This window comes from Hypanus sabinus, chromosome 30 (assembly GCF_030144855.1).
Source record: "Hypanus sabinus isolate sHypSab1 chromosome 30, sHypSab1.hap1, whole genome shotgun sequence".
Taxonomy (NCBI): Eukaryota; Metazoa; Chordata; class Chondrichthyes; order Myliobatiformes; family Dasyatidae; genus Hypanus; species Hypanus sabinus.
The window spans coordinates 36,643,958-36,668,846 of NC_082735.1; the positions used below are offsets into that span (position 1 = coordinate 36,643,958).

Sequence of the window (24,889 nt, forward strand, 5' to 3'; positions counted from 1 at the left end):
TGAATAATAAGTTACCCTCTGAGTTTTCTTTCGGTCTTGGAGACCAGTCATCTGTTCTCAGAGACACCAAGGCAATGCTGATTGTTGGCATCCGAACAAGCAGCAAGGCCTCTGAGTCTGAGGAACAGGAAAGTCTGAGATGACATGTAACTTCATTTCTGATTCTGTCCAAGTAGGCTTGAGGCACCAGGAAGGGAGTGGAAATCTGGTCGGCACTGAGGCTTCTTTGTAGGTGGGAAGTTTATGTTTTCTGTTTATCCAGTTTCTGTGCAGTACAGGTGGGGAGAGGAAGTAGAGTCCTAGGCCGGATGAGTGTAGCAGACTGACTCGTCAGGAGGGCACTTGCTTATGAATGTGTGGAGGTGGAGGAGGCTCCCTGGCCCATCTTGATGCCGTTCTGCTACCATCCTTTGGCAGCCCAGAGCTACACCACACGAGTTGGCTTCGTTCTGCTCTCGTCCTGCCTCCCTCCTCCTTTTGCCAGATTTGAAGAATTAGAATCAGAATCGGATTCAGGTTAGAAAATGACAGCACAGTACAGGCCCTTCGGCCCACGATGTTGTGGCAAAATTTTAATCAACTCCAAGATCAACTTAAGCCTTCTCTCCCACATAACCCTCCATTTTCTGGCTTCCATGTGCCTATCGAAGAGTTTTTTAAATGTCCCTGATGTAACTTCCTCTACCACAATCCCTGACAGGGCGTAACAGGCTGTGACCACTTGCTGTGTAAAAACTTACCTGACATCTCCCCTGCAGGTAAAATCCCACTAGAAGGCATCCCTCGTCTAAACACCTTAAAATTTGCGCCCCCCCCTCAGATTAGCCAGTTCCACCCTGGGGAGAGTGTCTGCCTATCCACTCAATCTACGCCTCTTATCATCATATCACTTCATGGTGAATCTCCTCTGCACCCTATCTAATCCAGGCAGCATCCTGGTGAATCTCCTCTGCACCCTCTCTAATCCAGCCAGCATGCTGGTGAATCTCCTCTGCACCCTCTCTAATCCAGCCAGCATGCTGGTGAATCTCCTCAGCACCCTCTCTGATACAGGCAGCTTCATGGTGAATCTCCTCAGCACCCTCTCTAATCCAGGCAGCTTCATGGTGAATCTCCTCTGCACCCTCTCTAATTCAGCCAGCATGCTGGTGAATCTCCTCAGCACCCTCTCTGATACAGGCAGCTTCATGGTGAATCTCCTCAGCACCCTCTCTAATCCAGGCAGCTTCATGGTGAATCTCCTCAGCACCCTCTCTCATCCAGGCAGCTTCATGGTGAATCTCCTCTGCACCCTCTCCAATCCAGACAGCATCCTGGTGAATCTCCTCTGCACCCTCTCTAATCCAGGCAGCATGCTGGTGAATTTCCTCTGCCCCCTGTCTAATCCAGGCAGCATCCTGGTGAATCTCCTCTGCACCCTCTCTAATCCAGACAGCATCCTGGTGAATCTCCTCTGCACCCTCTCTAATCCAGGCAGCATCCTGCTGAATCTCCTCTGCACCCTCTCTAATCCAGGCAGCATCCTGGTGAATCTCCTCCGCACCCACTATAATCTATACAGCATCCTAGTGAATCTCCTCTGCACCCTCTCTAATCCAGGCAGCATTCTGGTGAATCTCCTCTGCGCGCTCTCTGATCCAGGCAGCATCCTGGTGAATCTCCTCTGCACCCTCTCTAATCCAGGCAGCATTCTGGTGAATCTCCTCTGCGCGCTCTCTGATCCAGGCAGCATCCTGGAGAATCTCCTCTGCACCCACTTTATTCCAGCCAGCATGCTGGTGAATCTCCTCTGCGCCCACTCTAATCCAGCCAGCATCTCCTCGGCCCCCTCTCTAATCCAGGCAGCATCCTAGTGAATCTCCTCTACACCATCTCTAATCCAGCCAGCATGCTGGTGAATCTCCTCTGCACCCTCTCTAATCCAGTCAGCATCCTGGAGAATCTCCTCTGCACCCTCTCAAATCCAGACAGCATCCTGGAGAATCTCCTCTGCGCCATCTTTAATCCATCCAGCATCCTGTTGAACCGCATCTGCACCCCCTCTAATCCAGGCAGCATCCTGGTGAATCTCCTCTGCGCCCTCTCTAATCCAGGCAGCATCCTGGTGAATCTCCTCTGCACCCTCTCCAATCCAGTCAGCATCCTGGAGAATCTCCTCTGCACCCTCTCAAATCCTGGCAACATCCTGCTGAATCACTTCTGTACCCTCTCTAATCCAGGCAGCATCCTGGTGAATCTCCTCTGCGCCAACTTTAATCCATCCAGCATCCTGTTGAACCGCATCTGCACCCCCTCTAATCCAGGCAGCATCCTGGAAAATCTCCTCTGTGCGCTCTCTAATCCAGGCAGTATTCTGGTGAATCTCCACTGCACCCTCTCTAATCCAGCCAGCATGCTGATGAATTTCCTCTGCACCCTCTCTAATCCAGGCAGCATCCTGGTAAATCTCCTCTGCACCCTCTCTAATCCATGCAGCATTCTGGTAAATCTCCTCTGTGCGCTCTCTAATCCAGGCAGTATTCTGGTGAATCTCCACTGCACCCTCTCAGATCCAGGCAGTCTCCTGGTGAGTCTCCTCTGCACCCTCTCTAATCCAGCCAAAATCCTGGTGAATCTCCTCTGCACCCTCTCTAATCCAGGCAGCATCCTGGTGAATCTCCTCTGCACCCTCTCTAATCAAGGCAGCATCCTGGTGTATCTCCTCTGTGCCCTCTCTAATCCAGGCAGCATCCTGGTGAATCTCCTCTGTGCGCTCTCTAAACTAGACAGCATCCTGGTGAGACTCCTCTGCACCCTCTCTAATCCAGGCAGAATCCTGGTGAATCTCCTCTGCGCCCTCTCTAATCCAGCAAGCATGCCGGTGAATCTCCTCTGCACCCTTTCTAATCCAGGCAGCATCCTGGTGAATCTCCTCAGCACCCTCTCTAATCCAGGCAGCATCCTGGTGAATCTCCTCTGCGCCCTCTCTAATCCAGCAAGCATGCCGGTGAATCTCCTCTGCACCCTTTCTAATCCAGGCAGCATCCTGGTGAATCTCCTCAGCACCCTCTCTAATCCAGGCAGCATCCTGGTGAATCTCCTCTGCACCCTCTCTAATTCAGGCAGCATTCTGGTGAATCTCCTCTGCGCGCTCTCTGATCCAGGCAGCATCCTGGTGAATCTCCTCTTCACCCTCTCTAATCCAGGCAGCATCCTGGTGAATCTCCTCTGCACCCTCTCTAATCCAGGCAGCAACCTGGTGAATCTCCTCTGCGCCCTCTCTAATCCAGTCAGCATCCTGGTGAATCTCCTCTGCGCCCTCTCTAATCCAGGCAGCATCCTGGTGAATCTCCTCTGCACCCTCTCCAATCCAGTCAGCATCCTGGAGAATCTCCTCTGCACCCTCTCAAATCCCGGCAACATCCTGCTGAATCACTTCTGCACCCTCTCTAATCCAGGCAGCATCCTGGTGAATCTCCTCTGCGCCATCTTTAATCCATCCAGCATCCTGTTGAACTGCATCTGCACCCCCTCTAATCCAGGCAGCATCCTGGTGAATCTCCTCTGTGCGCTCTCTAATCCAGGCAGTATTCTGGTGAATCTCCACTGCACCCTCTCTAATCCAGCCAGCATGCTGATGAATTTCCTCTGCACCCTCTCTAATCCAGGCAGCATCCTGGTAAATCTCCTCTGCACCCTCTCTAATCCATGCAGCATTCTGGTAAATCTCCTCTGTGCGCTCTCTAATCCAGGCAGTATTCTGGTGAATCTCCACTGCACCCTCTCAGATCCAGGCAGTCTCCTGGTGAGTCTCCTCTGCACCCTCTCTAATCCAGCCAAAATCCTGGTGAATCTCCTCTGCACCCTCTCTAATCCAGGCAGCATCCTGGTGAATCTCCTCTGCACCCTCTCTAATCAAGGCAGCATCCTGGTGTATCTCCTCTGTGCCCTCTCTAATCCAGGCAGCATCCTGGTGAATCTCCTCTGTGCGCTCTCTAAACTAGACAGCATCCTGGTGAGACTCCTCTGCACCCTCTCTAATCCAGGCAGATTCCTGGTGAATCTCCTCTGCGCCCTCTCTAATCCAGCAAGCATGCCGGTGAATCTCCTCTGCACCCTTTCTAATCCAGGCAGCATCCTGGTGAATCTCCTCAGCACCCTCTCTAATCCAGGCAGCATCCTGGTGAATCTCCTCTGCGCCCTCTCTAATCCAGCAAGCATGCCGGTGAATCTCCTCTGCACCCTTTCTAATCCAGGCAGCATCCTGGTGAATCTCCTCAGCACCCTCTCTAATCCAGGCAGCATCCTGGTGAATCTCCTCTGCACCCTCTCTAATTCAGGCAGCATTCTGGTGAATCTCCTCTGCGCGCTCTCTGATCCAGGCAGCATCCTGGTGAATCTCCTCTTCACCCTCTCTAATCCAGGCAGCATCCTGGTGAATCTCCTCTGCACCCTCTCTAATCCAGGCAGCAACCTGGTGAATCTCCTCTGCGCCCTCTCTAATTCAGGCAGCATCCTGTTGAATCTCCTCTCCACCCTCTCTAATCCAGGCAGCATCATGGGGAATCTCCTCTGCACCCTCTCTAATCCAGGCAGCATCCTGGTTAATATCCTCTGCACCTTCTCTAATCCAGGCAGCATACTGCTGAATCTCCTCTGCACCCTCTCTTATCCAGGTAGCATCCTGGTAAATCTCCTCAGCACCTTCTCTGTTCTAGCCACCATCCTGGTGAATCTCCTCAGCACCCTCTCTAATCCAGGTAGCATCCTGCTGAATCTCCGCTGCACCCTCTAATCCAAGCAACATCTTGGTAAAGCTCCTCTGCACCCTCACAAATCCAGGCAGTATCCTGGTAAATCTCCTCTGCACCCTCACTATTCCAGCCAGAATCCTGGTGTATCTCCTCTGTGCCCTCTCTAATCCAGGCAGAATCCTGGTAAATCTCCTCTGCACCCTCTCTAATCCAGCCAGCATGCTGTTGAATCTCCTCTGCACCCTCTCTAATCCAGGCAGCATCCTGGTGAATCTCCTCTGCACCCTCTCTAATCCAGGCAGCATTCTGGTGAATCTCCTCTGCGCCCTCTCTAATTCAGGCAGCATCCTGTTGAATCTCCTCTCCACCCTCTCTAATCCAGCCAGCATGCTGTTGAATCTCCTCTGCACCCTCTCTAATCCAGGCAGCATCCTGGTGAATCTCCTCTGCACCCTCTCTAATCCAGGCAGCAACCTGGTGAATCTCCTCTGCGCCCTCTCTAATTCAGGCAGCATCCTGTTGAATCTCCTCTCCACCCTCTCTAATCCAGGCAGCATCATGGGGAATCTCCTCTGCACCCTCTCTAATCCAGGCAGCATCCTGGTTAATATCCTCTGCACCCTCTCTAATCCAGGCAGCAACCTGGTGAATCTCCTCTGCGCCCTCTCTAATTCAGGCAGCATCCTGTTGAATCTCCTCTCCACCCTCTCTAATCCAGGCAGCATCATGGGGAATCTCCTCTGCACCCTCTCTAATCCAGGCAGCATCCTGGTTAATATCCTCTGCACCTTCTCTAATCCAGGCAGCATACTGCTGAATCTCCTCTGCACCCTCTCTTATCCAGGTAGCATCCTGGTAAATCTCCTCAGCACCTTCTCTGTTCTAGCCACCATCCTGGTGAATCTCCTCAGCACCCTCTCTAATCCAGGTAGCATCCTGCTGAATCTCCGCTGCACCCTCTAATCCAAGCAACATCTTGGTAAAGCTCCTCTGCACCCTCACAAATCCAGGCAGTATCCTGGTAAATCTCCTCTGCACCCTCACTATTCCAGCCAGAATCCTGGTGTATCTCCTCTGTGCCCTCTCTAATCCAGGCAGAATCCTGGTAAATCTCCTCTGCACCCACTCTAATCCAGCCAGCATGCTGTTGAATCTCCTCTGCACCCTCTCTAATCCAGGCAGCATCCTGGTGAATCTCCTCTGCACCCTCTCTAATCCAGGCAGCATTCTGGTGAATCTCCTCTGCGCGCTCTCTGATCCAGGCAGCATCCTGGAGAATCTCCTCTGCACCCACTTTATTCCAGCCAGCATGCTGGTGAATCTCCTCTACACCATCTCTAATCCAGCCAGCATGCTGGTGAATCTCCTCTGCACCCTCTCTAATCCAGTCAGCATCCTGGTGAATCTCCTCTGCGCCCTCTCTAATCCAGGCAGCATCCTGGTGAATCTCCTCTGCACCCTCTCCAATCCAGTCAGCATCCTGGAGAATCTCCTCTGCACCCTCTCAAATCCCGGCAACATCCTGCTGAATCACTTCTGTACCCTCTCTAATCCAGGCAGCATCCTGGTGAATCTCCTCTGCGCCATCTTTAATCCATCCAGCATCCTGTTGAACCGCATCTGCACCCCCTCTAATCCAGGCAGCATCCTGGTGAATCTCCTCTGTGCGCTCTCTAATCCAGGCAGTATTCTGGTGAATCTCCACTGCACCCTCTCTAATCCAGCCAGCATGCTGATGAATTTCCTCTGCACCCTCTCTAATCCAGGCAGCATCCTGGTAAATCTCCTCTGCACCCTCTCTAATCCATGCAGCATTCTGGTAAATCTCCTCTGTGCGCTCTCTAATCCAGGCAGTATTCTGGTGAATCTCCACTGCACCCTCTCAGATCCAGGCAGTCTCCTAGTGAGTCTCCTCTGCACCCTCTCTAATCCAGCCAGAATCCTGGTGAATCTCCTCTGCACCCTCTCTAATCCAGGCAGCATCCTGGTGAATCTCCTCTGCACCCTCTCTAATTCAGGCAGCATCCTGTTGAATCTCCTCTGCGCCCTCTCTAATTCAGGCAGCATCCTGTTGAATCTCCTCTGCACCCTCTCTAATCCAGGCAGCTTCCTGGTGAATCTCCTCTGCACCCTCTCTAATCCAGGCAGCATCCTGGTGAATCTCCTCTCCACCCTCTCTAATGCAGGCAGCATGGTTGTGAATCTCCACTGCATCCTGTCTAATCCAGGCAGCTTCCTGGTGAATCTCCTCTGCACCCTCTCTAATCCAGGCAGCATCATGGGGAATCTCCTCTGCACCCTCTCTAATCCCGGTCGCATCCTGGTGAATCTCTTCTGTACCCTGTCTAATCCAGGCAGCATCCTGGTGAATCTCCTCTGCGCCCTCTCTAATCCAGGCAGCATCCTGGTTAATATCCTCTGCACCTTCTCTAATCCAGGCAGCATACTGCTGAATCTCCTCTGCACCCTCTCTTATCCAGGTAGCATCCTGGTAAATCTCCTCAGCACCTTCTCTGTTCTAGCCACCATCCTGGTGAATCTCCTCAGCACCCTCTCTAATCCAGGTAGCATCCTGCTGAATCTCCGCTGCACCCTCTAATCCAAGCAACATCTTGGTAAAGCTCCTCTGCACCCTCACAAATCCAGGCAGTATCCTGGTAAATCTCCTCTGCACCCTCACTATTCCAGCCAGAATCCTGGTGTATCTCCTCTGTGCCCTCTCTAATCCAGGCAGAATCCTGGTAAATCTCCTCTGCACCCTCTCTAATCCAGCCAGCATGCTGTTGAATCTCCTCTGCACCCTCTCTAATCCAGGCAGCATCCTGGTGAATCTCCTCTGCACCCTCTCTAATCCAGGCAGCATTCTGGTGAATCTCCTCTGCGCGCTCTCTGATCCAGGCAGCATCCTGGAGAATCTCCTCTGCACCCACTTTATTCCAGCCAGCATGCTGGTGAATCTCCTCTACACCATCTCTAATCCAGCCAGCATGCTGGTGAATCTCCTCTGCACCCTCTCTAATCCAGTCAGCATCCTGGTGAATCTCCTCTGCGCCCTCTCTAATCCAGGCAGCATCCTGGTGAATCTCCTCTGCACCCTCTCCAATCCAGTCAGCATCCTGGAGAATCTCCTCTGCACCCTCTCAAATCCCGGCAACATCCTGCTGAATCACTTCTGCACCCTCTCTAATCCAGGCAGCATCCTGGTGAATCTCCTCTGCGCCATCTTTAATCCATCCAGCATCCTGTTGAACTGCATCTGCACCCCCTCTAATCCAGGCAGCATCCTGGTGAATCTCCTCTGTGCGCTCTCTAATCCAGGCAGTATTCTGGTGAATCTCCACTGCACCCTCTCTAATCCAGCCAGCATGCTGATGAATTTCCTCTGCACCCTCTCTAATCCAGGCAGCATCCTGGTAAATCTCCTCTGCACCCTCTCTAATCCATGCAGCATTCTGGTAAATCTCCTCTGTGCGCTCTCTAATCCAGGCAGTATTCTGGTGAATCTCCACTGCACCCTCTCAGATCCAGGCAGTCTCCTGGTGAGTCTCCTCTGCACCCTCTCTAATCCAGCCAGAATCCTGGTGAATCTCCTCTGCACCCTCTCTAATCCAGGCAGCATCCTGGTGAATCTCCTCTGCACCCTCTCTAATTCAGGCAGCATCCTGTTGAATCTCCTCTGCGCCCTCTCTAATTCAGGCAGCATCCTGTTGAATCTCCTCTGCACCCTCTCTAATCCAGGCAGCTTCCTGGTGAATCTCCTCTGCACCCTCTCTAATCCAGGCAGCATCCTGGTGAATCTCCTCTCCACCCTCTCTAATGCAGGCAGCATGGTTGTGAATCTCCACTGCATCCTCTCTAATCCAGGCAGCATCATGGGGAATCTCCTCTGCACCCTCTCTAATCCCGGTCGCATCCTGGTGAATCTCTTCTGTACCCTGTCTAATCCAGGCAGCATCCTGGTGAATCTCCTCTGCGCCCTCTCTAATCCAGGCAGCATCCTGGTTAATATCCTCTGCACCTTCTCTAATCCAGGCAGCATACTGCTGAATCTCCTCTGCACCCTCTCTTATCCAGGTAGCATCCTGGTAAATCTCCTCAGCACCTTCTCTGTTCTAGCCACCATCCTGGTGAATCTCCTCAGCACCCTCTCTAATCCAGGCAGCATTCTGGTGAATCTCCTCTGCACGCTCTCTGATCCAGGCAGCATCCTGGTGAATCTCCTCTGCACCCTCTCTAATCCAGGTAGCATCCTGCTGAATCTCCGCTGCACCCTCTAATCCAAGCAACATCTTGGTAAAGCTCCTCTGCACCCTCACAAATCCAGGCAGTATCCTGGTAAATCTCCTCTGCACCCTCTCTAATCCAGGCAGCATCCTGGTAAATCTCCTCTGCACCCTCTCTAATCCAGCCAGCATGCTGTTGAATCTCCTCTGCACCCTCTCTAATCCAGGCAGCATCCTGGTGAATCTCCTCTGCACCCTCTCTAATCCAGGCAGCATTCTGGTGAATCTCCTCTGCGCGCTCTCTGATCCAGGCAGCATCCTGGAGAATCTCCTCTGCACCCACTTTATTCCAGCCAGCATGCTGGTGAATCTCCTCTACACCATCTCTAATCCAGCCAGCATGCTGGTGAATCTCCTCTGCACCCTCTCTAATCCAGTCAGCATCCTGGTGAATCTCCTCTGCGCCCTCTCTAATCCAGGCAGCATCCTGGTGAATCTCCTCTGCACCCTCTCCAATCCAGTCAGCATCCTGGAGAATCTCCTCTGCACCCTCTCAAATCCCGGCAACATCCTGGTGAATCTCCTCTGCACCCTCTCTAATCCAGGCAGCATTCTGGTCAATCTCCTCTGCATCCTCTCTGTTCTAGCCACCATTCTGGTGAATCTCCTCTGCACCCTCTCTAATCCAGGCTGCATCCTGGTGAATCTCTTCTGCACCCTCTCTAATCCAGGCAGCATCCTGGGGAATCTCCTCTGCACCCTCTCTAATCCAGTCAGCATTCTAGTAAATCTCTTCTGTACCCTCTCTAGTCCAGCCAGCATCCTGATGAATCTCCTCTTCTCCCTTTCTAATCCAGGTAGCATCCTGCTGAATCTCCTCTGCACCGTCTCTAATCCAGATAGCATCCTGGTGTATCTCCTCTTCACCCTCTCTAATTCAGATATCATCCTGGTGAATCTCCTCTGCACTCTCTCTAATCCAGGCAGCATTCTAGTAAATCTCCTCTGCACCCTCTCTAATCCAGGCAGCATCCTGGTGAATCTCCTCTGCACCCTCTCTAATCCAGGCAGCATCCTGCTGAATCTCTTCTGCACCCTCTCTAATCCAGTCAGCATCCTGGAGAATCTCCTCTGCACCCTCTCTAATGCAGGCAGCATGGTTGTGAATCTCCACTGCATCCTGTCTAATCCAGGCAGCATCCTTGTGAATCTCCTCTGCACCCTATCTAATCCAGGCACCATCCTTGTGAATCTGCTCTGCACCCTCTCTAATCCAGGCAGCATCCTGGTGAATCTCCTCTGCACCCTCTCTAAACCAGGCAGCATCCTGGTGAATCTCCTCTGCAGCCTCTCTAATCCATGCAGAATCCTGGTGAATCTCCTCTGCACCCTCTCTAATCCGGATAGCATCCTAGTGAATCTCCTCTGCGCCCTCTCTAATCCAGCCAGCATGCAGGTGAAACTCCTCGGCCCCCTCTCTAATCCAGACAGCATCCTAGTGAATCTCCTCTACACCATCTCTAATCCAGCCAGCATGCTGGTGAATCTCCTCTTCACCCTCTCTAATCCAGCCAGCATCCTGGTGAATCTCCTCTGCACCCTCTCAAATCCCGGCAGCATCCTGCTGAATCACTTCTGTGTCCTCTCTTATCCAGGCAGCATCCTGGTGAATCTCCTCTGCGCCCTGTCTAATCCAGGCAGCCTCCTGGTGATTCTCCTCTGCATCCTCTCTAAACTAGACAGCATTCTGGTGAGTCTCCTCTGCACCCTTTCTAATAGATGCAGCATCCTTGTGAAACTTTTCTGCACCCTCTCTAATCCAGGCAGCATCCTGGTAAATCTCCACTGTGCGCTCTCTAATTCAGGCAGCATTCTGGTGAATCACCTCTGCACCCTCTCTAATCTAGGCAGCATTCTGGTGAATCTCCTCTGCACCCTCTCTAATCCAGAAGCATCCTGCTGAATCTCTTCTGCACCCTCTCTAATCCAGTCAGCATCCTGGAGAATCTCCTCTGCACCCTCTCTAATGCAGGCAGCATGGTTGTGAATCTCCACTGCACCCTGTCTAATCCAGGCACCATCCTTGTGAATCTGCTCTGCACCCTATCTAATCCAGGTAGCATCCTAGTAAACCTCCTCTGCCCCCTCTCTAATCCAGGCAGCATCCTGGTGAATCTCCTCTGCAGCCTCTCTAATCCATGCAGAATCCTGGTGAATCTCCTCTGCACCCTCTCTAATCCGGATAGCATCCTAGTGAATCTCCTCTGCGCCCTCTCTAATCCAGCCAGCATGCAGGTGAAACTCCTCGGCCCCCTCTCTAATCCAGGCAGCATCCTAGTGAATCTCCTCTACACCATCTCTAATCCAGCCAGCATGCTGGTGAATCTCCCCTGCGCCCTCTCTAATCCATTCAGCATCCTGGTAAATCTTCTCTGCTCCCTCTCTAATCCAGTCAGCATCCTGGAGAATCTCCTCTGCACCCTCTCTAATCCAGCCAGCATCCTGGTGAATCTCCTCTGCGCCATATTTAATCTATCCAGCATCCTGTTGAACCGCATCTGCTCCCTCTCTAATCCAGCCAGCATGCTGGTAAATCTCCTCTGTGCGCTCTCTAATCCAGGCAGTATTCTGGTGAATCTCCACTGCACCCTCTCTAATCCAGACAGCATCCTGGTCAATCTCCTCTGCACCCTCTCTAATGCAGGCAGTCTCCTGGTGAATCTCCTCTGCGCCCTCTCTATTACAGCCAGAATCCTGGTGAATCTCCTCTGCACCCTCTCTAATCCAGCCAGCATGCCGGTGAATCTCCTCTGCACCCTTTCTAATCCAGGCAGCATCCTGGTGATTCTCCTCTGCGCCCTCTCTAATCCAGGCAGCAACCTGGTGAATCTCCTCTGCACCCTCTCTAATCCAGGCAGCAACCTGGTGAATCTCCTCTGCACCCTCTCTAATCCAGGCAGCATCCTGGTGAATCTCCTCTGCACCCTCTCTAATCCAGGCAGCAACCTGGTGAATCTCCTTTGCACCCTCTCTAATCCAGGCAGCATCCTGGTGAATCTCCTCAGCACCCTCTCTAATTCAGGCAGCATCCTTGTAAATCTCCTCTGCACCCTCTCTAATCCAGGCGGCATTCGGGTGAATCTCCTCTGCGCGCTCTCTAATCCAGGCAGCATTTGGGTGAATCTCCTCTGCACCCTCTCTAATCCAGGCAGCATCCTGGTGAATCTCCTCAGCACCCTCTCTAATTCAGGCAGCATCCTTGTAAATCTCCTCTGCACCCTCTCTAATCCAGGCGGCATTTGGGTGAATCTCCTCTGCGCGCTCTCTAATCCAGGCAGCATTTGGGTGAATCTCCTCTGCACCCTCTGTAATCCAGGCAGCATCCTGGAGGTTCTCCTCTGCATCCTCTCTAATCCAGACAGCATCCCGGTGAATCTCCTCTGCACCCTCTCTAATCCAGGCAGCATCCTGGTAAATTTCCTCTGCACCCTCTCTAATCCAGCCAGCATGCTGGTGAATCTCCTCTGCACCCTCTCTAATGCAGGCAGCATGGTTGTGAATCTCCTCTACACCCTATCTAATCCAGGCACCATCCTTGTGAATCTGCTCTGCACCCTCTCTAAACCAGGTAGCATCCTAGTAAACCTCCTCTGCCCCCTCTCTAATCCAGGCAGCATCCTGGTAAATCTCCTCTGCAGCCTCTCTAATCCAGGCAGCATCCTGGTGAATCTCCTCTGCAGCCTCTCTAATCCATGCAGAATCCTGGTGAGTCTCCTCTGCACCCTCTCTAATCCAGGCAGAATCCTGCTAAATCTCCTCTGCGCCCTCTCTAATCCAGCAAGCATGCCGGTGAATCTCCTCTGCACCCTTTCTAATCCAGGCAGCATCCTGGTGAATCTCCTCAGCACCCTCTCTAATCCAGGCAGCATCCTGGTGAATCTCCTCTGCGCCCTCTCTAATCCAGCAAGCATGCCGGTGAATCTCCTCTGCACCCTTTCTAATCCAGGCAGCATCCTGGTGAATCTCCTCTGCAGCCTCTCTAATCCAGGCAGCATCCTGGTAAATCTCCTCTGCAGCCTCTCTAATCCAGGCAGCATCCTGGTGAATCTCCTCTGCAGCCTCTCTAATCCATGCAGAATCCTGGTGAGTCTCCTCTGCACCCTCTCTAATCCAGGCAGAATCCTGCTAAATCTCCTCTGCGCCCTCTCTAATCCAGCAAGCATGCCGGTGAATCTCCTCTGCACCCTTTCTAATCCAGGCAGCATCCTGGTGAATCTCCTCAGCACCCTCTCTAATCCAGGCAGCATCCTGGTGAATCTCCTCTGCGCCCTCTCTAATCCAGCAAGCATGCCGGTGAATCTCCTCTGCACCCTTTCTAATCCAGGCAGCATCCTGGTGAATCTCCTCTGCACCCTCTCTAATCCAGGCAGCATCCTGGTGAATCTCCTCTGCACCCTCTCTAATTCAGGCAGCATTCTGGTGAATCTCCTCTGCGCGCTCTCTGATCCAGGCAGCATCCTGGTGAATCTCCTCTTCACCCTCTCTAATCCAGGCAGCATCCTGGTGAATCTCCTCTGCACCCTCTCTAATTCAGGCAGCATTCTGGTAAATCTCCTCTGCACCCTCTCTATTCCAGCCAGCATGCTGGTGAATCTCCTCTGCACCCTCTCTAATCCAGGCAGCATCCTGCTGAATCTCCTCTGCACCCTCTGTAATCGAAGCAACATCCTGGTAAAGCTCCTCTGCACCCTCTCTAATCCAGGCAGCATCCTGGTAAATCTCCTCTGCACACTGTCTATTCCACCCAGCATCCTGGAGAATATCCTCTTCACCTTCTCTAGTCCAGCCAGCATCCTGATGAATCTCCTCTTCTCCCTTTCTAATCCAGGTAGCATCCTGCTGAATCTCCTCTGCACCGTCTCTAATCCAGATAGCATCCGGGTGTATCTCCTCTTCACCCTCTCTAATTCAGATATCATCCTGGTGAATCTCCTCTGGACCCTCTCTAATCCAGGCAGCATTCTAGTAAATCTCCTCTGCACCCTCTCTAATCCAGGCAGCATCCTGGTGAATCTCCTCTGCACCCTCTCTAATCTAGGCAGCATCCTGGTGAATCTCCTCTGCACCCTCTCTAATCCAGGCAGCATCCTGGTGAATCTCCTCTGCGCCCTCTCTAATCCAGGCAGCATCCCGGTGAATCTCCTCTGCACCCTCTCTCATCCAGACAGCGTCCTTGTGAATCTCCTCTGCACCCTCTCTAATCCAGACAGCATCCCGGTGAATCTCCTCTGCACCCTCTCTAATCCAGGCAGCATCCTGGTGAATCTCCTCTGCACCCTCTCCAATCCTGTCAACATTCTGGTGAATCTCCTCTGCACCCTTTCTAATAGATGCAGCATCCTTGTGAAACTTTTCTGCACCCTCTCTAATCCAATCAGCATCCTGGTAAATCTCCTCTGCACCCTCTCTAATCCAGGCAGCATCCTTGTGAGTCTCCTCTGCGCCCTCTCTGATCCAGGTAGCATCCTGGTGAATCTCCTCTGCGCCCTCTCTAATCCAGGCAACATCCTGGTGAATCTCCTCTGCACCCTCTCTAATCCAGATAGCATCCTAGTGTATCTCCTCTGCACCCTCTCCAATCCAGTCAACATTCTGGTGAATCTCCTCTGCACCCTTTCTAATAGATGCAGCATCCTTGTGAAACTTTTCTGCACCCTCTCTAATCCAATCAGCATCCTGGTAAATCTCCTCTGCACCCTGTCTTATCCAGGCAGCATCCTGGTGAATCCTGTTTGTAGCCATGGTGAAGCCAGCTGAGTCTACAATCTTCTGCAGCCTCGTGTCATCCTGTGCATTGGAGGCTCCAGTTCAGGCTATGATGCAGCTCTTCAGAATGCCCTCCATAAATACCAGAACCTCTGCAGTTGCTGGAAATCCAAAGCAATACACACAAAATGCTGTAGGAATTTAGCAGGTCAGTCAGCTTGAATAGAAATGAACAGTCGACGTTTCGGCCGAGACTCTTCTTCAGGAGTGAAAAGGAAGATATCAGAATAAGAAGCTTGGGAGAAGAGAAGAAGGATAGCTGGAAAGTGATGGGTGAAGCCAGGAGGATTGGAAAGACAAAGGGCTGGAGAGGAAGGAATCTGATAGGAGAGGAGAGTGAACCATAGGAGAAAGGGAATGATGTGCGGACCTAGGGAGAGGAGGTAGGCAGGTGAGAGGAGTTAAAAGGCCAGGGCGGGGAATAGATGAAGAGCGGTGGGGGTAGAATCAAAGGTGTTGCTCTTCCACCCTGAGGATGGCCTTATCTTGATAGTAGAGGAGGCCATGGAGCAACATGTCGGAATGAGAATGGGAATTAAAATGCCCTCCGGTCTTTTACGTTATGTCAGAACTATATTTTTATCAGCCTCCATAATTTCAATTTTCCAATCTTTGTGTGAAAGTCAAGTTAGTGAATGGTGCAAAGATGTTTACCTATGCAGAATATTTTATTATCACACATATACTGAGAGTGCTTTCCCATCAACTACTACCTTTGAACCATGATCATAGGGGTTAATGCTGATGTATGAAAGTTTTACAAGCATAATCCCCGACTGAGAGACGATATGTTGTGGTCAAGATCAATAGGCCTGTGAAATCAGCACTGAAAGTTAAAACACTGCAGGGCAGAGGATCCCAGAAGTGTTTATGCCACGGACAAATACCAACCAGCAAGAGGTTGAAGGACCCCAGGTTGGAAACTCCTGTGTAGGGAAACCTGGTGGAGGAACTTGCCAATTTTATGATACACAAATACCCAAAAAAGGTAATGCAGGCAAAAGAGAGGAAATAAAACATTTTCAGAATACAGTTTGTTAACCTTCTGTTGAACTTTGATAATATCACTCTTAGACTACTTTCATAAACTACATATTAAAATAGGATATTAAACATGCGAGATGGAACATAAAGATGTATATGGGCTGTACCAGAACTCAGGGTTGATAGCCATCAGAAAGGATTAAATTCTTGGTGTTCTTTTCTCAATAAAGTGGAAGGTTGAAAGAAGAACTGATCAAGGTTTTGATGACTATGACAAAACTTGGTATGGTAGGTGCGGAGACAGACTTCCCTTTGTGGAAACGATCTCAACGAGAGCCCAGGAATTTAGAGACAGACTTTATAAAACACTGGTGAGGCCACACTTGGAGTATTGTGAGCAGTTTTGGGTTCAGAGGGCATTCATGAAAATTATACAGGGTTTGAAGGGCTTGTCATATGAGGAGCGTTTGATGGCTTTGGGCCATCAAAGAATGAAAGGTAACTCACTGAAACCTATCGAATGTTGAAATGTCTTCACAGAGTGGATTTAGAGAGGATGTTTCCTATGGTGGAGGAGTCCGAGACCAGAAAACACAGCCTCAGAATAGAGGGGTGTACATTTAGAATGGAGATGAGGAGGGGTTTCTTTAGCCGGAGAGTGGTGAATCTGTGGAATTTGTTGCCACAGGCCGCTGTGGAGGCCAAGTCATTGAGTATATTTAAGGCAGAGGTTGACAGGTTCTTGATTAGTCAGGACACGAAAGGATATGGGGAAAAGGCAGGAGACTGGGGCTGAGAAGGAAAATGGATCAGCCACAATGAAATGGTGGAGCAGACTTGATGAGCCAAAAGGACTAATTCTGTTCCTATCTCTTCTGGTCTTATATTCATTAGGGAAAGCAGCAGTACACCTTTAGCCATGCAGAAGCACAGCTTGGAGCTCATTACTACAAATCTGGACGAGGTAATTAAGTTAATCACTTTAAGGGCACCACAGGAAGCTAGAAAGAAAAGTTTGTGTGAAGAGACTTGAATTGAACAAAAGTAACAGCAATGAGCAGATGGGCTGAATGCTGTGCATTATTTGTATTCACGTCCTAAGCTTAACCGGCTGGCGGTGTAGTGACATCCGCACCAGACTTCATCCCAGGTTCGAATCTGGCAGCTCCTTGTACGCTTTCCATCCGTGCTGGTTGATTGTCGAACTAGCAACTCGGCCTCGTTAAAAACAGAAACGCTAACGAATTGGCAAGGGTGCTCCACACGATGCGGAAAGGAACAACAACATCCAAAGCATGAAGACATTTGCTGGGATATGGGGAAAGCTGAGGAGTAAGTGGACAGATCATTCAAAAGAATTGACACATTGTACAGTAGATTCTTTCCTTTTTTGACTGTGTTATTCAAGTAAGTTGCATGCTGTTGGGGCCCTGAGGCAAATTTATGTCCACTGGTAAATGATAACAGAATGAGTCAAGGGGGCACATGAATGAAGTGTTACTGGATTTATTCCCTTCAGTTGCCAAAATGGTTTCCAATTCACAGGATTGATTTGGGACTACTGTTTTCTAGAAGTCATTGCAATGTCTTCCTGCCAAATTTTTTTCTATGTTAAACCCAGATAAATGCTTGTGAAGTACCATAAACTTGAAAGAGTAAAGTATAAAAACGAGAGATTCTGCAGATGCTGGAAATCCAGAGTAATGCGTGCACAAAATGCTGGAGGAACTCTGCAGGTCAGACAGCTACAATGGGGAGGAATAAACTGTTGGAGTTACGGGCAATAAATCTTCATCATGACTGGAAAAGAAGGGGAAAGAGGTGGGGTGGGGGAGGAACACATGCTGCCAAGTGATAGGTGAAACCAGACGAAGGGGGAGATGGATTGACTTTCCACTATTCAGGACGTTTACAAAGACAGGTGTGTAAAAAGGGCCTGAGTCATCCCAACCCCAACCGGCTGCTACCATCCGGGAAACAGTACTGCAGCATAAAAGCCAGGACCAACAGGCTCTGGGACAGCTTCCACCAGGCCATCAGACTGCTTAACTCATGCTGACACAACTGTGTTTTTATGTTATATTGAATGTCCTGTTGCACATACTATTTGTTATAAATTACTATAAATTGCACGTTGCACATTTAGACAGAGATGTAACATAAAGATTTTTACTCTTGTATATGAAGGATGAAAATGATAAAGTCAGTTCAATTAAATTCAGAAGGGGCATAAAATAAGAAGCTGCGAGGTGATAGGTGGAAGATCTGAAGGGCTGAAAGGACAGGGGACCATGACAAGTGGAATGAGGAAGGACACCAGACAGATGTGTTGGGGAGTTGGGAAGAAAAGGGGTAACAGAATGGGGAATAGGAAAAAACAGAAGAGGAAGAGGTGGGGGAGAAATTACCGGAAGTTAGAGAAATTGATGCTCATGCCATCAGGTTGGAGGCTACCCAGAAGGAATATTAGGAAAGACGAAAGTTTTGTCTTACTCAGTGGCATAAAAAATGTTCTCTTGACTTCTCCCACTGGACCCAGGCTCCTTCTGATCAACCATTTCAACAAGAAGAAATACTTGTTTTCATTTTTATTGCAGCGTATCATAAGATGACCTGACAAATGGATAAAATAGTCTATATTTACTGGTATGATGTATGGATAAGAAACTCAAGTTATTTTCACTCCTGGTTTGTTTGTTTGTTTATTTATTGATTGGTAGATTAATTAATTGAGATACAGCATGGAATAAGCCCTTCTGGCCTTTTTATCTAATATGAGCCTAATCACGGACAATTTACAATGACAAGTTAACCTGCAACCGGTCTGTCTTTGGACTGTGGGCAGAAACCGGAGCACCTAGTGGAAACTCACACAGTCACAGCGAGAACAAACTCCTTACAGGCAGAGGCAGGAATTGAACCTGGATCGCCTGTGCTATAAAGTATTGTGCTAACCACTACGCTGCCATTATGGCAAATATATCAAAGTTGAAAGTTTAAATTTAAATTAAATTTCAATTATTTTGATAAATTTATTATCGAAGTATGTATGTCACCATATACTACCTACCCTAAGATTAATTTTCTCACAGGCATTCATTGTAGAACAAAGTAAAATACAATAAAATCAATGATAAACTACACACAAACACGGACAAACAATAAACAGTGCAAATATACAAAAAGAACGAATAATTATGTGCCAATAAGTAAATGCATAATACTGAGAGCATGAATTTTAGTAGTTATAGCAGAGAGAAATATACCAGGATACTTCACAGGAAGTCCTTTCAGATAAAATTTAACACCAAGCCACATAGGCCAAGTGTCTAAAACCTTGGCTGTCAAGGTAGATTTTAAGCAACATTTTAAAGGAGAAATACTGAGAGTTTTCGGGAGGATTTTTGCAGGAGTTGATGCCTGAAGCCAGAGCCAGCAGTGTTGGAGGGCAGGTCTCAGAGGATCGCTGGACTTGTGTAAATTGCCGTGGGGTTGACCCTGGTGATCTCCGCCAAGACGGGCTGTGTTGACCAAGCTAGCGGGGGTGGGGTAGGTAAGGGCAGCGAGCTGGTGTTGGCTGAGGCTCTACCTGGAAAAATGCATCAATACTTAACTTGTACCTACAGATCAGTCTTATCTATAGAGTGTCTGTATTACATTCACTAAATATTTGGTCAACAAACAAATCTCCTTGGCCCTCGCACTCTGCAATATAATGCAATTTAGGGCTATTGCTGATGTGAGATGGGGCCATGCAGTGATTTTATTTATTAGTTGCCTGCTGATCATTTACCCTTCAGAGTAGGTTGGTAAGGATAGCGGATTTTGCCATTTGCCACATTTTGCAACCTGAATCACTCTTCAGTGTTTGGATAAAGCAAAAGTGCTAACGTTATGACATGCCAGGAAGAGATCTCCTTTCTTAAAGTGCTTGCACATGGCTGAAATTTTGAAAACGTGCAGGTTGCCAGGCGATGGTGAGGGGTGAGAGATTAGCTGTGAGGGATTTGGTTACTGCTTGAACATGGGTCACATTATGGGCAAGGGGAGAGAAGGAAAGGAATATCGTTTCTGTAAATATAATTAGTCATAGAGTGGAAGAACAGCACAGCACAGAAGCAGGCCCTTTGGCCCATCTAGTCCATGCCAAACCATCAAGCTGCCTAGTCCATTGACCTGAACCCAGACTGTAGCCTTCCACACCACTCCCATTCGTGTACCTATCCAAACTTCTTAGATGTTGAAATCGAACCTGCATGCACCACTTGCACTGGCAACTCATTCCACACTCTCACCACCCTCTGAGTGAAGAAATTCCCTCTCATGTTCCCCTCAAACTTTTCACCTTTCACCCTTAACCCATGACCTCTAATTGTAGTCTCACTCAAACTCTGTAGAACAAGCCTGCTTGCATTTACTGTATCTAATGTATACCTTTAGCAAATCTTCCCTCAGTCCTCCATTCTAGGGAAGGAAGTCCTGAACTCAATGATTCAATGGTTCAATATGATATCAGAGAACGTATACAGTATACAACCTGAAATTCTTATTCTTTGCAGACATAGAACCGTAGAACATTACAGCACAGAAACAGGCCTTTTGACCCTTCTTGGCTGTGCCAAACCATTTTTCTGCCTAGTCCCACTGACCTGCACCTGGGCCATATCCCTCCATACCCCTCTCATCCATATACCTGTCCAAGATTTTCTTAAATGTTAAAAGTGAGCCCGCATTCACCACTTCATCTGGCAGCTCATTCCACACTCCCACCACTCTCTGCGTGAAGAAGCCCCCCCCCCCCAACGTTCCCTTTAAACTTTTCCCCCTTCACCCTTAACGCATGATCTCTGGTTTTTTCCTCCCCTGGCCTTAGTGGGAAAAGCCTGCTTGCATTCACTCTGTCTATACCCATCATAATTTTATACACCTGTATCAAATCACCCTTCATTCTCCTACACTCCAGGGAATAAAGTCCTAACCTATTCAACCTTTCTCTGTAACTCAGTTTCTCAAGTCCTGGCAACATCCTTGTAAACCTTCTCTGCACTCTTTCGACCTTATTAATATCCTTCCTGTAATTCGGTGACCAAAACTGCACACAATACTCCAAATTCGGTCTCGCCAATGTCTTAAACAACCGCACCATTACATTCCAACTCTAATACTCAATACTTTGATTTATAAAGGCCAATGTACCAAAATCGACAAAACAGAAATCTGCAACTCTTTAGCTGATGGTACACATCAGCCTGCTGCTTGGGCAACAGTTTTTTCTCTATATCATACTGCCCTGCCTTGCACATAGGCATCGACAGTTAGGATGCAGCATCCATGACTGACCTGACCAAAGCAAGGCCACCACCAGTTTGGCTCTCCTAGTTCATTTCCTGAAACACTGTATTCTTTCTCTTTCAGATAGCTGTCCCTTTGGTTTTGAAAGCTGCTGTCGAATCTGTGCCTTCCACTCGGTGGAGGTTGTGCTGACTTCATCCTAACCACAAATAACACAGCAAAAGTTTCACCTGGAGTTACCGCTAAATCTATTCACTCCTTCGTACATTCTACAGAACAAGGAAGTTCAAAACCACCCTTCTAAACCCTCCCTTGTTGGATAAGTTCCTGGTGCCCTACATCAGAACGCAGGCAGGGACGATGCCAGACTGGCAAGGATGACATTATGGTCGCTAGTACACAAAGGAGAGATAGAGGTAGAAGCAGCACACACTAAATGTTGGAGGAGTTCAGCAGGTCAGGCAGGATCTATGGAAATGGATAGACAGTCGACATTTTGGGCCGAGGCGCTTCTTCAGGACTGCAAAGAAGGGGGAAGATGCCAAAATAAAATAGCTGAGGGGGGTGGGGAAGAAGGACCAGCTAAAAGGTGATAGTTGAAGTCAGGAGGGTGGAAAAGGTAAAGGGCTGGAGAGGAAGGAATCCGATAGAAGAGGAGTGGGGACCATGGGAGAAAGGGAAGAAGGATGGGCACCGGGGGAGGTGAAAGGCAGGTGAGGAGATGAGGTAAGCAGCCAGAGTGGAAAATAGAAGAAAAGGGAAGTGGGAGGGAAAAAAATTACCAGAAGGTGAAATTGACATTCATGGCATCAGGCTGGAGGCTACCTTGACAGAATATGAGGTGGTTCTTCTCCACTCTGAAGGTGGCCTCATCGTGACAAAAGAGGAGGCCATGGACCGAGATGTGAGAATGGGAATGGGGATAGGATTTAAGCTGGAGATAGAAGATTGTGTTGACCTCTTATGTATAAAACAATGAGGCTGGAAGCTCAGTGAGAATATCAACACCATCTCAAGGATATTGGTTTGAATGTCCTGTTTCTGAGCTCTGATCAATAGTTACAGTGTGATTATGTGTGGTGGTGCCTGGAGAGGCTGTATTAATCACATATGTCATCCCTTGCACAGACAACAAATCCATCTCAAAGGTGTAACGGTCCTCACCCCCCCCCCCATTCTCTCCCCAGCACCAGGGTGTTTTCTAACCCAGTGACACAGCTATTACATTTACCTTCTTTGAGGATCGTGGTGGAGAGTCTTGTGAGCTCCTGAGATCCCCAGAGTGATGCCATCTGGCACGTAGCTCCTGGTAGGGTCACCCCTGGCAGTAAGGGCTAGGGGGATGTTCCCAAGGAAGAGTGATCCAACCAAAAGCTCAAAGGTAGTGCTGGTCGAAGTGGATGACACATCACAATGGCGGTGAAGGCAGACGAAAGCGGCAGCGGGGAAAGTTTCCCATTTGTCTTGCATTCCATGCCACTGGATGCGGACCCTGATCTGTCGAGGACTGTGTGGTGGCCCTCCCCATTAAACAATGTCGCGCATAGGCATTCCCCATAAGGGAGTCCCAGATCAGCCTCCACAGTCAATTGAAGACCCATCAATAGACAACTGTTTAGGAGAACATCATACTCAGCTTGAGTGATTACACTTCTACACTACTGGTACTAAAAATACTACCAATACTAATACTACTAATAATACTACTACTTGGCGTTAATCGTTCAATTAGTTCAGTAATTCAGTGGCTTGGACCTGTGACCTCCTGTGGCACATGAATTCATATTGTTAATCGGAAAAGAACTAATTAATAATAATGTCGAGGAAACAATTGCCTTCTTCATAAAATGCATCTGGTTCCCAAATGCCTCTCAACAAAGACAATTTCCACCCTTTACTCTGTGTAGGTCATATATGACTCAAATCCATAGAAACGTAATTGACGGTTCACTTTCAAGCTTGTTTCAGAACCAAGGAGGAATTAGCCGGCAGTGATGTTCCCATTCTGAGAAAGAACAAACTACACTCTTAACATACAAAGAGAAAAAAGAAATCTCAACTAAAACTGAAACTTCTGGATAATCTCAGATCAGATGAGAATTTTGGAAAGAGAATAATATAAATAAAATATATGATAATACTTTGGTAATATAACGCTTCTTCTAATTGGGTGCCATGGTAGCATAGTGGTTAGTACAACACTATTACAGCTCAGAGCATTGAAGTTCATAGTTCAGTCCTGGTGTGCTCTGTAAGGAATCTCTGTCTGTCCTCCCTGTGGAATGCGTGGGTTTCCTCCAGGTGCTCTGGGTTCGCCCCACAGTCCAAAGATGTACCAGTTAGTAGGTTAATTGTAAATTGTCCTGTGATTATATTAGTGTTAAGTCAGGGTTACTGGGAGTTGCTAGGTGCCTCTGCTCGAAGGGCTGGAAGTGCCGATTCCATGCTTTATCCAGAAATAAAAAGAAATAAATACATAATGATAAAAATAATAAAGACTAATAAAAACAACAAATTTCATGACATATATCATACTGCTTATAATCCTGATTCTGACTCTGATCAAAGAGAAGCAGTTTCAAAATGTAGCCCCTTTTGTTTTTCAACAGATGCTGTCTGAAATGCAAAATTCTTAGGAGGCAGTGATTGAATTCCTTGAAATTTGATAGAAAGCAAGTAAAGTCTGATGTAGTATTTCAGTGGAGTAAAGGATTTATTAGATCTTGCTTTTAACTAACATCTTTTTGTCTTTTACTTTTATGTTTGTACTTTTATCCCGTTGTAAAGCATTTGAACTACATCTGTATGAACCGTGCTTTATAAATAAAGTTATTATTATTATTAGTCTATTGAGATATATATGCCTCATTGAGCTGCTTGCTCACTCTAAGTGATCCCTCACCACTGGTAGTCATCCTGTGCAGGACTACTCTCCATTTGCTAATCACCCTGTTCCTGATCTCATCAGCAACCTGCAGCCTAGACCAGATGCCTAGAGCCTCCCTGGGTGAATCTTCAGCTACTCACCTGCATTGTCAGCTGATTACAGATCCCTCATTCCCAATATTTCAGTCTCTTTCATTGCACTCCTTAGGAACCACCTATCCATCCAGCAGGACAGACCCAGTAAAGGCAACGCACACCCTGGGAATCATCTGGGAATTCATCAAGTATGATACATGTACCTATGCCCAATGTATGTTGAATCTGGGCTGGATGTTGGGAGAGGGGTGATATTTCAAGGATCGGGTAGGTCCTTGGTGCAGAGATACAAAGTGATTCCTGTGTCCAGTCCTGGATACCTTGGTGGTTCATCTCTGATGCCCAAGGACAGGTCCTTTTACTGCCCAGGTCCAAACCTCTCCTGTTTTTGAATCTGCTCTTTTGAGATGAGGAGAGGGATTTCTTAAGATAGATAGTGGTGAATCTTGGAATTCTTTGCCACAGGCAGCTGTGGAGGCCAAGTTTTTATGTATATTAAAGGCAGAGGTTGATAGATTCTTGACTGGTCAGGGCATGAAGGAATACAGGGTGAAGGCAGGAGATTGGAGCTGAGAGAAAAATTGGATCAGCCATGATGAAATGGCAGAGCAGTGTCAATGGGCTAAATGGCCTAATTCTGCTCCTATGTCTTATGGTCTTAATATTCCTTTTTGGGTTATGTGTGTGAGTTATATGTACTGCATTGTGCACGTTGATCTGAAGAAATGTTTTGTTTGGCAGTGTACATGTGTATGGTTGAATGACAATAAACTTGATGTGTTTCCACTGGGTGCACTCATCTCCTCCCTCATCCCACACAATGCTTAAGTGGCAATTATAAACTGCCCT

At 48.5% G+C, this 24,889-nt stretch overlaps 1 protein-coding gene across 1 annotated transcript; it reads left to right on the forward strand.

Moving 5' to 3' along the window:
• The first annotated feature begins 8,098 nt into the window (after positions 1–8,098).
• LOC132383569 (SUMO-interacting motif-containing protein 1-like) lies at positions 8,099–23,902 on the forward strand. Its single transcript, XM_059954712.1, has 2 exons — positions 8,099–15,770; positions 16,661–23,902. The coding sequence occupies exon 1, from the start codon at positions 8,099–8,101 to the stop codon at positions 9,008–9,010; it is 912 nt and encodes a 303-aa protein (XP_059810695.1). The 3' UTR covers positions 9,011–15,770; positions 16,661–23,902.
• Positions 23,903–24,889: the final 987 nt, after the last annotated feature.

Bases quoted from the DNA above. Each gene is read 5' to 3' on its own strand.
- LOC132383569 (XM_059954712.1), top strand. From the start codon at position 8,099: ATGCTGATGAATTTCCTCTGCACCCTCTCTAATCCAGGCAGCATCCTG.